We start from the raw sequence: 13,116 nt of genomic DNA, 5'->3' as shown, positions 1-13,116 counted from the left end.
GTAGCAAACCTGCATTGCCGCTGGTGTTGTGGGTGATCATGGGTGACGGTAGTCAATTACCATCAGGTGAGCTGCATGCTCGTTTGCCCCATGTATTGTAAAAAAAAATTGCTAGCAATGGGGCTGTCAAACTCTACTGCTAACAATCCCTTTCCCCCCTATGGTAGAGGATTAAGATAAAAAAAAAACAAGTAATAGCTCATCATGTATTATAATTATTCGTAGGCAACGATATTCATTTACTGTAAAGTTAGGTTAGCTAGTTTGTCACACGAACAATAAAAAAATAAACTCGAAACAGATTACCGTAATAAAAAATGGAACCCCAAAAAGCAGAACGACAAATCGCTAGAAGATCGACACGAAGGCAATTCGCCTAACGCCAAACGCGAAAGCTACACGACGTGTACCACTGTGGCATAACGATGTAAGTAATAATTTGAAGAAAATTCGGTGATTTTTTTTCTACGGTACATAATCATTAGTTTATAATTCGCATAATTTTGTCCAAAATGTGTTTTTAAAGGTTAGTTCAGATGGTGTAATTAGTAAACATTAAGGTCGATATAAATTGTTTTATTACGTTATTTTTGTATTACATTTTTCAAAGGTCACGCGACGTGATGTTCGAACGAAATTAAATTATAGTATTTGCTAATGTGAATTTTTGTTCTTTTTTTTATTATACAACTTAGAATGGCAAACAAGCTGACGGCCCACCTGATGGAAAGTGGTAACCGTCGCCTATAGACATGAGCAGTATCATGGACATAACAGTACACACACATACTGTTTCGCCCATGATACTCCCCATGCGTTGCCATTTATGAGGACTCAGGTGTTATTCCTCTGTACCCTGTAAATTCACCGTGGGTCGGTGGGCCGTCAGCTTATTTGCTATTTTACATTGTATAAAAAAAAAAATGTAAAGTTCTTAATAGTTTACTTTGAAATTACAGATTCATTATTATTTTTTGGAAATTCTTAAAATTTACGTTACATACTTTTGGCATTGGAACACAGTGCAAGTTAGTTGAGGTACATTACACCATAAAAATATTACCATAACGAATAAAATATAGTGGATTTGATAGGACAATAAGAAATGCCGAAAAATACAAGGCCACAGTAAAGAGAGCTGTTTTTTACAATGGCAATAACAGTAAATACGGTGTTTTTGGCGCGAAATGAAAAATTGGTGAGTTACAAACCACAGACCGCATATTATTGTTTGTCTGTGGTTTTATTGCAATATGAAAGTAATAAATTTGAGCTCAGTAGTTTTGATTTAATTTATGAGATTTCATGAATACAAATGAGTACTATACAGGTATTATTTGTAAATCGAAATTCGATTAAATTGGATTACGTTCGATTGATTTAGTTTACAAATATTAAATTAAATATATCAGGATCAGGTGTGGGACATGATTTAATTAAAATTAGTCTTTAATTTCATTTTTGTTTTTGTTATTTTTTTTTTATTATTACTATTTTATTAATTATTTAAAATAAATAAATATATTGAAAGTAATAATCGTGATAATTATTTGTTTATTGTCCACTGCTGAACATAACAGCCACGGGAAAGGAAAGGGTGGTCCATTCTATGCTGGGACCACATGGCTATAAAATTGTTCTCTTCCAAAAAAAAAATAGTACATTACTGCAGCGACCAGCAACTGAGGCATTGATGGACGAACGTGCAAATGTAGGCCGAGGCGTAGCCGAGCCATACATACGTGAGTCCATCAATGCCTAGTTGTGGCCAAGGCTTGTATAGTACTTTTCCCAAACAATACGCGGAAATCAAAAACACAATTTTACTTTATAAATTCAATGACGAATAACGAACAATAATAAATTTTCACGCGACATAATGTTCCATTGTTTTTTTTTTTCAATAAACAGCGTTCTATTTGCAAGCTAGATCGAAATTTAAATAAAACCTTCTATAAGTTACCTCCTTGGTAGCCATGTTTCGAAGTAAAAGATCATTCCATTTTTAAATTACAGGACAGATATGAGTTTACATAGTAATTTATCTGGCCACAATACACGACAGACATGGATTTTCATACAACTTTTGCCGGCCGCTGCCCGCATATATTTCAAACATACTTGGAAAAAACATGTTTAAGAAAAAGTAGTTATTATAAAATAATTTTAGCTATTTGTAGCATTTTCAAAGTTTATATCCGTGCAATCAGTTAAAAAATAGCTAGAATGTTTAATTAGTTTATAGTTGATATAATCATAAGTAATAAAATTTGATAAAAGTGGAAAGATGGAAAGTGGCAACCGTCCCCTATAGACATGAGCAGTACCATGGACATAACAGAGTATACTGTTTGGCCCATGATACCCCCCATGCGTTGCCATTTCTGAGGACTCAGGTGTTATTCCTCTGTACCCTGTAAATTCACGCCATATCCCACCCTTCAAACCGAAACGCAGCCACGCAAACACAACTGCTTCACGGTAGAAACACGAATGGGACAGAGGTACCAAAGCAATCGACTTTTGTACAAAGTCTCCCACTAGCTAATATAATAAAGAAAAAATATGTTTTTTTTTTTTATTTATAATAGATAAACTCAAAAACTACTTAAATCATTTTTAAAATTCCTTCATCCATAGAAAGCTACATTATTAGCGAATAACATGAGATATATTTCATTAAAAAAGGACGAAGTCAGGGCAGATCACTAGTTTTTTACTATTTATTATTTTGGATAATAATATAATAAAAAATTAATTAATTAAGTTTATAATAAAAATCTCACCATTTTTATGTCCATAATATCCAGTGCCTGATGAAGATCCGCTGCCGGTCGAGGAGCCCTGCTGGGGGCGGCCTTCCTCGTCCACCTCCAGGGGCAGTGGGTTCGCTTCCATCTCGACACTGCACGTCACTTGGACATTACACTACACTATCACTGCACTACACTTCACACTTGGTTAGTGGTACCTGAAATTAAAAAAAAAAAAGAATTTATATTTGTTCCATATAATAACTGAATTATGGTAACCCTGTACAAGCAAATACCAACTAATCGATCTAAGAACATTATGACCCTCTATGTGTCTATGACGCCAAACACTTTTGAACGAATCAAACATGTATTTGAAAAAAAAAAGGTTTAGACTGGGATTCGTTCTTGGGAACCTCAAATACCTCTTATATTCCATCGTTTAGTATTTTATTACATTTATGAGTAATACAGTTGATAATTTATTTGCAGTCTTAGATTATATAAATACAGCATCGAGTTTAAAAAATCGGTCAACTTTTGTCAGCTAATTTGACAATTCGCCGATTCGTTTTTTCTATCAGTGTTCTGTATACTCACGCACACAATTTATCTTGACGTATCTATATTTAATAATTTAATAAATGAGTTTTTTATACATTAAAATGATGCAAAAATTATAATAAATTTAGAAGTTATAAAATAATCACTCATATCTATTTATCACGCAAAATTGTATGAAAAAGTTAATCCGTTTTTCTCGAAATATTTGTATGGAGACACTCTATTTATATAATCTAAGTAAGTAAAAACTTAATATCATTTACCATTTCAGGACTCACTCATTCGAACAAACTTTCTTTAACTTTTTTAGTTCCAATTACGAAAGATGTTCATTTTATAACAAACACTGGTCGTAAATAAAATTCAAATACTCCAATACAAAACGAAAAAGTCACATCCTCGTTGACACGTTTTCACAATTCGAATTTGGAACGGAGCGTTCACGCAGGAATATTCAAAAACTGGTGTTAATTCGTTGGGAACGTTCTATATTCAAACTAGACAATTTCTGTTTCGTCAGTTGAGAGTTTCAATTTAATTAAAAAAAATTGCTATAAACGCACCAAAAGATTTATTTCTAAAATAATAGGTAAATCAGATATTTTTTACGGCCGTGTTCGAATTTGGAACGTAGTTTTGAAACGAACGGAGCGGCGTTAATTTAAACGTGTTCTATATTCAAATTCGGAACGGTATTGTACGTTCGAATATTAAACGGTAAAGTTTCCAGCGGCGCGTGCAATACTGACGATGCGCTCGATTCCGCGCGACGCCACTATTTTTACAGATGTCCGAATCATAGTGCGGGAGACGTGTACCTATTAAAATTCTATATTTAACATCAACAATGAACGTTAATGCAGAGATTTCAGTGGGAAAACTTTATAAAGAATAAATCAAGAATTAAGTCATTATTAATATTTGTTAATTACTTAATGAGGTTAATTCTGAGGCGCTATATCTCTAAATCTATGTCTTAACTTTATTTTAATTATATGATTTCACGAAATTACTATTTAATGGACCATCATAAGTTAAAATAATTTTGACTTATATCTATTAGAAAACTAGTTAATATTGGTCATTACAATAAAGATTTTGCTGTGATAAAGAGAGTACTTTTGTTGCAGTTGAATTGTTTATTATAGTTGATGCTATATTTACATAGTAAGTAAAGAGGTTTATTCAGAGTCAACCTCTTCCAACCAACTTCAGAGTCACTGAGGTGGCAAACAGGCATGCGGCCCACCTAATGGTAAGCAGCTACCGTAGCCTATGAACGCCTGCAATATTCGGGGCATTACGTATTGCCGACCCTGAAAAAGTCTCTTTACTCTTTTTTTTAAAAACCCCATTTTTTTTATGCAACTAAAAATGGCAAACAAGCTGACGATCCACCTAATGGAAAGTGGTAACCGCCGCCTATAGACACACGGTGTAGGCTCTTGGAAAAACCTCGACAGGGAGCTCCTTTTGTAACCTGAGCTTTCGTGGAAGGAAACATCTCTGAAATTGAGCTGTACGCGACCATCTAGGCCCTAAGGTATAGGGATGAATTCTCTAACGATAGCGAGCTGTACGAATGTAGAAAATGACTCTAAGCATCTTATTGAATAATTCTTCCGAACACAGTCCGTTGTACAAGCGGTAGAACATTTTTTTTTATTTATGCAACTTAGAATGGCAAACAAGCTGACGGCTCACCTGATATTAAGTGGTAACCGTCGTCTATAGACATGAGCAGTACCATGGACATAACAGAGTATACTGTTTCGCACATGATACCTCCCAATCGTTGCCATTCCTGAGGACTCAGGTGTTATTCCTCTGTATCCAGTAAATTCACGCTATATCCCACCCTTCAAACCGAAACACAGCTATGCAAACACAACTGCTTCACGGTTGAAACACGAATGGGACAGAGGTACACAAGCATTCGACTTTTGTACAAAGTCTCGTTCTGGTGAGTGCATGCAACATGCAAAGTCAATTTCTTAAAAACCTCTCCTAAGATGTCTTTATAAAGGTTCGATATTGCTTGAAAGACTGGGATCATCGAACATTCTCATAGCTCGTGTATTTAGTACTCGTCTTTGACAATAATAAGGTGTAATCTCTCCTGTAGTTTCTGCATGCAACCTCTGGCGTCTGGATCTTAAAGTTCATTAGCTTTTAAGAGAAATCGTAAATCTGATAAATATCAGACTCACTACGGTATATACCTACATCTAAGAACAAGGAATTACATAGAAGAAATGATAAAATAAAAACTGTAAATCATATGGTTGTCTCCTTTCTCCTTATGCAAATATAATGAGTAAAAAGAGGACGAAAGATACACCATCAGTTGCTATTTTTCTCAATTCATAGCTGGCTAGTGTATAGACAATGTTTGATATGTCAATTATTTATCAATGACAAATTTTACATTACTAGATTATATATTCGACACAGTTTATGTAGAAAGTATGCAAGCAGGTTGTATTTGAATTTGGTAGGGTTATACGGCCGTATAACATTTTCTGTACACTAGCCTGCTATAAATTGACAATTTCATCACTCCTTCTATGTAATTCCTTGTTCTTAGACCTACACCCACGGACCTTAATCTAAATATTATGCTGTACGAATATATATCCTATGTTAACATCTATTACTTACTATCGAATCTGCTATTTATACCTATGATTTTGACATTTATACTATTATAATTATTTGTCGTTTGCTTGGGCACCTCCGTCCCATTCGTGTTTCTACTGTGAAGCAGTTGTGTTTGCATGGCTGTGTTTCGGTTTAAAGGATGGGATATGGCGGTGAATTTACAGGGTACACCTTACTCCTCAGAAATGGCAACGCATGGGCGAAACAGTGTAATCTGTTGTGTCAATAGTACTGCTCATGTCTCTATAGGCGATGGTTACCAGTTTCCATCAGGTGGGCCGTCAGCTTGTTTGCCATTCTAAGTTGTAAAGCAAACGACTTTTTTACAAAGTCTCCATCTGGTAAACTGTTTTTTGCGTGTTCTTCTAAGTAGATAACAACATCTCGAATCCAGCGGTAGAATCGTAAAAAATTGACAATTTAAAAAAGCTTGTAAACGCTTGTAAAAAAGCTTGTAAAGCTTGTAAAAAGTCTATTTGAATAAAGAGTATTGTTAAAAAAGAAGGTAATTGTTGTGTATGTATTTATGTGTGTGTGTTTTTTTTTTACAACACAGGGGGCAAACGAGCATGCGGCTCACCTGATGGTAAGTGACTACCGCCGCCCATGGTCACCCACAACACCTACGGCATTGCAGGTGTGCTGCCGGCCTTTTAAAAAGGAATATGCTCTTTTCCTGAAGGTTATGTTGTCGTGTGTGTGGCAACATTATTCAGATTCCCGCGTTTTTTACTGTTTCCGTCGTTGTGCCTATTTTTATTACGTGTATAAACTGTCAATGTATTGAAAATATATTATAAAAGAAGATTAATTGTATTATACCTATTTTTTTTTTAAATTTAAAAATTATACAGTAATTCTTTTATTCTAGTATTTATTAATGTTTTCTTTTTTATAGACTTATGTGAAAAAAAAAGTAAAGAAAAACTCTTAAACACAAAGCTTTGAGAGTTACCATATTGGTATTTTTTTCTGTTTTTTTTTTTTTTTTATAAATATAAATAAATTTTATCCAATTAAATTATCAACTTCTTTTATATGAAATATGTATTACAGACCAATGTTGAAACTACTAGTTAATTTATGGGCCCGTATTTATTTTTGGCGCGCAAAAAAATATATTACCCATTATGCGTTTAGTCCCATCTCTAGTGGTGAACATTAAAAAAAGTATTAGAAAAAAAAAAACCTGTGAAAATGTGAATTATGTTTGTCAAATCTTTCGTTTCAATAATAAAACTCGTGGAAAACTGAAAAGTTATGAAATATCATAAAATGCCTGCATAGTATAAAACAAAGTCGCTTCTGTCTGTGTGCTCAGTTCTTTTTAAACTAAGCAACAGACTTTAATGCGGTTTTTTATCAGTAGATAGATTTTTTTATATACAACTTAGAATGGCAAACAAGCTGACGGCCCACCTGATGGAAAGTGGTAACCGTCGCCTAATGACATGAGCAGTACCATGGACATAACAGAGTATACTGTTTCGCCCATGATACCCCCCATGCGTTGACATTCCTTAGGACTCAGGTGTTACTCCTCTGTACCCAGTAAATTCACGCCATATCCCACCCTTCAAACCGAAACACAGCCATGCAAACACAACTGCTTCACGGTAGAAACACGAATGGGACAGAGGTACCGAAGCAAACGACTTTTGTACAAAGTCTCTCTCTGGTAAGTCTGGTAAGTGATCCGAGTATTTCAAGAAGGTTTATACGTATAGTTTACTGTTGTTTTGTGTTAGTTTGTTGAGATATAGCGATAATTATTCAAAATGTCGGAAGAAATTAAGTCGACTGAGAGCTTTCATTGAAAAAGCTACTTTACGTTGGAGATATAACAAAACTATATATGATGGAATTGTTTCTCTTTTATAGGTCTACAAAAAAAAACTGCAATGGTATAAGTTTACTTTTTTTTTTATTAGTGATAACATATTTATTTATTGATAAAATAACAGTTTACATTTTATAGCTTAAAATAATAAGAACTTAATTAAATAAAAAGCTAATAAAAGGTTTTCACTGACTTAGCATAATAAATCATACTCTACGCAGTGTCAATAACCTCTGCCTCAAATTTCCCGCTCATTCTTCTTTATTTTATTCTAAATCCTTTATTGTTCAGCAGTTCGCGTATGGAACTCACTGCCTACCTCTATTTGGTGCGCTCAAACTCTTACTAGCTTCAAAACCTTTGTTAAATCTTACTACCTTTCCCTTTAGTACTATTTTCCTGTGTACTCTCTTCATTTTCTTCCATCATTTTCTTCTGTTGTATGTGTGCTATTAAGTATATGTATGTTTATGTATATATTTGTTTGTGTATATGTAATGTATATGTATATGTGTATATATGTGATAATATTTATATAATAGTGCGCAATCTACCCTTTTTCTTTTTCTCACTGTCCTCTACCCAAAGGTTGTTTAGAAGAGATTGCTTAGCGATAAGGCCGCCTTTTGTATCACTTCTCATTAATATTTACTGTATTTGTTATTTCTCTTTTTACTAAAGTGCAAAATAAATAAATTTTCGTGGCTGGAGTAATTATAAAATTTAGAAGGAAAAAATGGAAACCCTACTTGCGCTAACTTCTAGCTATTTCATGCTCACCTATCACTAGTGAGGTGATAGGTGAGGATGAAAGTAGGTCCTAAGCCTATCGTGACGAAATCCACAAGAATTAACCACGATGGTTTCCAGAAGGAACCGCGTGGAGGTCGACGTGATAGGGTAGGTATATTGTTAGCAACGGAGCTGTTTTTTTTGTGGGTGAAAATGATATGGTAACCCCGCTTGCGCTAACGGGGTACGTTGGCGGAGCACCAGTGCAGGGTGATAGATGAGAACGAAAACAGGCCAGTTAGCCCATCATGATGAATTCATCAGGAATTAACCATGATAGTTTCCAGGGGGAACCGCGAGGAGGTCGACCTGGTTGGGTATATTGCTAGCAATGGGATTCTCAGTCTTCATTACTAACAATCCCTTTCCCCACGATAGCTTACTATACCCATCTAATTCATACTGGACGCAATAAGCTGATGCGAAAAATGTTAGCATATATGCTTTACTACCTGTACGAAGTCGGGGAAGAGATTGTCAATAATGGAGATAAGCAGCCCCATTGCTAGCAATACGACCTGTCAGGTCGACCTCCTCGCGGTTTCCCCTGGAAACCATCGTATTTTATTTCAAGTGAAATTTTCACTTGTCATCCTCACTGGTGCCCCGTCAGCGTATACCATTACCGCAAGTGGGGTTACCATTCCATTATCATTCATTTAAAAAAAATCCATGCAAAGCCGGGACGGGCCGTTAGTTTTATTATGAAACTGGGAATGATGTTATTATGAATTTTAGACACCTGGCTCCCGTCTTATCTTTGGCAAAGCTCCCGCACGCGCGCGGTTGGCAGAAAAAAAAACTAGTGTATTTTTTTAACGCTTTATTAACGCGAATATATCATATTCTTTGCTTTAGATGTTTTAGAATATTATTAAGTGGAATAAAAAATGGCGGTTGTTATCTATGCTTTTTTCTTATACAACTTAAAATGGCAAACAAGCTGACGGCCTACTTGATGGAAAGTGGTAACCGTCGCCTTAAGACATGAGCAGTACCATAGACATAACAGAGTATACTGTTCCGCCCATGAGACCCCCCCATGCGTTGCCATTCCTGAGGACTTAGGAATTATTAATTATTCCTCCATACCCAGTAAATTCACACCATATCTCACCCTTCAAACCGAAACACAGCCATGCAAACACAACTGCTTCACGGTTAAAACACGAATGGGACAGAGGTACCCAAGCAATCGACTTTTGTACAAAGTCTCCCTCAGGTGCTTCTTTAACATAGACCTACTTAGATAGAGAAAGGAATAATATCTATACTGCTACTGTTTTTTTTAAATGGCTGATAATAGAATGGAAACCCGCCTGCGCCATCGGGGTGATCTGCCACACTAGCGGGGCACCAGTGAGGGATGATAGGTGATGATGAAGCAGGTCAGTTAGCCCGTCGTGATGAATATATTAGGTTTTCAGCTCGACCACGTGGAGGTCAATCAGATAGGGTATAAATATAGGGTATAGAGAGATTGCTTAGCAATAAGACCGCCTTTTGTACTACACTATACGTATTGAAAATTGTTCAACAAATCCTGTTACGTTGGTGCCATAAAGTTTTAAATAAATAAAAAAAATATTGCTAGTAATGGGTCATTTAGACTTCAAATACTAACAATCCCTTCCCCCCCCCCCCCTCTACACTGCTATTATAAATAGGAATGGTTTGTAACTTTGTAACGAATAAACCCAAAAAAATAGTCGATCGAGTTTAAAAATTTATTCTTTCATCTATACTAAGCTGTAAGCAAATAATAGCTGGCTCTTGTTGCCAGGATTAAATCACTGAAAAGCCCTGATTAAGGGGCTTCCAGAAAATTACTCTACGAAATTAATTATTTTGAGTAAAAATAGTATGCGTGTATTAAACAAGGGCCCTCACTGGACATTGTAAACTAAACAAGAATATTTTTTTTTTATTTTTTAATGGCTGATAATGGTATGGTAACCCCGCCTGCGCTATCGGTATACAATGGCGGAGCACCAGTGATAGATGACTAATGAGGATGAAAGCAGGTTAGTTAGCCCATCCTGACGAATTTAACTAGAATTATCCACGATGGTTTCCAAGGGGATTCACGTGGAGGTCGACCTGACAGGGTATATTGCTAGTAATGGGGCTATTTGACCCCATTACTAACAATCCCTTTCCCCCCACTAAACAAGCATATGGCCCAACTAGGTTTATGCCTAAACAGTGTTTGCAGATTTTGTCACAATGAGGAAGAAACGCCGCAGCACTTAATGTGTGGCTGTAGCCCACTCATATATAAACGATATATCTCTTTTCGAAAACACACTCTATGTCCTGAGGAGATAAAAAACGTCGCTGCAAAAAACATCTTAAAATTCCTATCATTTATAGGAATTAGCAGCGAACTTTAAAAACGGGCGAGAACAAAAGATCATGGAAAGGTCGCAGTGACACAGGTTTTTCAGCTTGAAAAAAGCCCGTCTTTCAATAATAATAATTAGTAAGCTTTATTACTTTATCGCATATTATTATATGGTTTTAGTATATTTTTTATTATAGGTTTTTTTGTCAACCCTGTATATACGTGTATAGTTCATTTTAGTAAACTGACTAGATAAACTTATACTATTGTATATGCTTTAGTACTCGTCTATTTCTATAGAACTGAAATTAAGCTCGCAGCTTCTCCGATCCGGCTCGAAGGACCACTAATTATGTTTGTAAAATATGCTGGTTCTTTTTATTATATATTATTATTTATATTATATTAATTGTAAATAAAATTGCCGTCTGTTCACTTGATGTATTGAATGTATATATTCTTTTGTTCTATTTCAATTGTTTATAAATATTCTTTTTTTTTAATAAAAAACTACAATTGTCAATATATAAAAAGGTTAATTTCGAACAATAACATAAATAAATTGTAACTATTTTTTTTAGTAATTGTTTGTGCCAGCAATATAAATACATAAAAAAAAAATATTTATAAGCCATATTTTTTTAGGAAAACATTTTTTTTTCTTTGGTAGAATACTTTATTGGAGGGGGGAAAGGGATTGTTAGCAATGGAGTTTGACAGCCCCATTGCTAGTAATATGCCTTATTAGGTCGACCTCCACGTGGTTCCCCCTGGAAACCATCGTGAACAATTCTTGTTGAATTCTTCACGATGGGCTAACTGACCTACTTCATCCTCACCTAACATCCTTCACTGGTAGGCGCCGGTGTACACCGATAGCGAGGGTGGGGTTACCATTCCATTATCATCTATTAAAAAAAAATACTTCATTGGAAGGACGATTACAACTTCGATTTCACCTCGCATACAAATAGGTCGTTACACTTCGTGTAATGCTCCCCAATAACGGCTATTATAAAATCACATCTTTATTTTCACAGTTAATTCTTTTTCACGTTTTCAACGCAGTTAAGAATAATTTGTTACTGTCGTTATTTTAAGGTGACCGGCCGAGACGACTCTCAATGGACACTGTTAGCCAATGACGCAGAAAGAGTTACGAGTTTATTTAGGCTAGCAACAATATTTTTATATTTTTTTAAACTCGTCTGGGTGAAGATTAGTCAAGAAATATTATGATTTTTTTTGTTATTACTCTGCATTCAGCTGTCCAGTTATATTATTAGTTATATATTATATACTTATAAATGTTCTCTATCGACTTTCGACGTTTGTTTTTTAAGGATTTTTTTTAATAAAATTGATGAATAATGATATCTATTGACTATAGATACGAATGGGACCTCTGTTCCATTCGTGTTTCAACCGTAAAGCAGTTGTGTTTGCATGGCTGTGTTTCGGTTTGAAGGATGGGATATGGCAGTGAATTTACAGGATATAGAGGAATAACACCCGAGTCCTCAAGAATGGCAACGCATGGGGGGTATCATGGACGAAACAGTATACTCTGTTATGTTCATGGTACTGCTCATGTCTATAGACGATGGTTGCCACTTTCCATTAGGTGGGCCGTCAGCTTGTTTGCCATTCTAAGTCGTATAAAAAAACTAAATCAATAATAATACTGTTCGAGGAATGTCCTGTACCAACGGCTAATATAAAAACCACATCTTTATTTTCCCAGTAGAATATTTTTCACAGTTTCATAACAGTTAAACACGATTTGTTAGTGTCGTTATTTTAAGATGACCCGCCGGTATGTATTCTCAATGAATATTGTTGGCCAATGACGCAAAATGGTATGTGTTTATTTAGACTACACTGTATGCATAAAGAATGGCAGTGACAAATTGACAGACAGCTATATTTACTTTTACTATTTAAAGTGCAGTGCATGTTAGTTGAGGTCAAATCTTATAAACTAAATATTAAACACTTAATTTTCTTAATGCCCTCTATCCAAAGGTTGTCTGGAAGAGATTGCTTAGCGATAAGGACGCCTTTTGTATCACTTCTCATTAATATTTACTGTATTTGTTTTTTTCTTTTTACTTGGTGCAATAAAGTGTAAAATAAATAAATTATTAATTCACTCTTGCATC

The 13,116-nt window shown here is 35.1% G+C and overlaps 1 protein-coding gene across 7 annotated transcripts in view; it reads right to left on the bottom strand.

The window, feature by feature from the left end:
• LOC113511162 (KH domain-containing, RNA-binding, signal transduction-associated protein 2) overlaps window positions 1–13,116 on the bottom strand; it is a 301,526-nt gene that overhangs the window by 126,346 nt on the left and 162,064 nt on the right. For all 7 annotated transcript variants that reach the window (XR_008253501.1, XM_052900280.1, XM_052900282.1 and 4 more), the window contains exon 2: window positions 2,787–2,971. Coding sequence is in view for 6 of the 7 variants with exons in the window: in XM_052900280.1 (XP_052756240.1) it covers window positions 2,787–2,898 (112 nt within the window). In the remaining variant the exon portion in view is untranslated. The remainder of the gene's footprint in view (window positions 1–2,786; window positions 2,972–13,116) is intronic.

The sequence above is a fragment of the Galleria mellonella genome, unplaced genomic scaffold (assembly GCF_026898425.1).
Source record: "Galleria mellonella isolate WM207_F2 unplaced genomic scaffold, CSIRO_AGI_GalMel_v1 utg643, whole genome shotgun sequence".
Lineage (NCBI taxonomy): Eukaryota > Metazoa > Arthropoda > Insecta > Lepidoptera > Pyralidae > Galleria > Galleria mellonella.
This window is presented reverse-complemented; position numbering and strand designations above follow the sequence as displayed.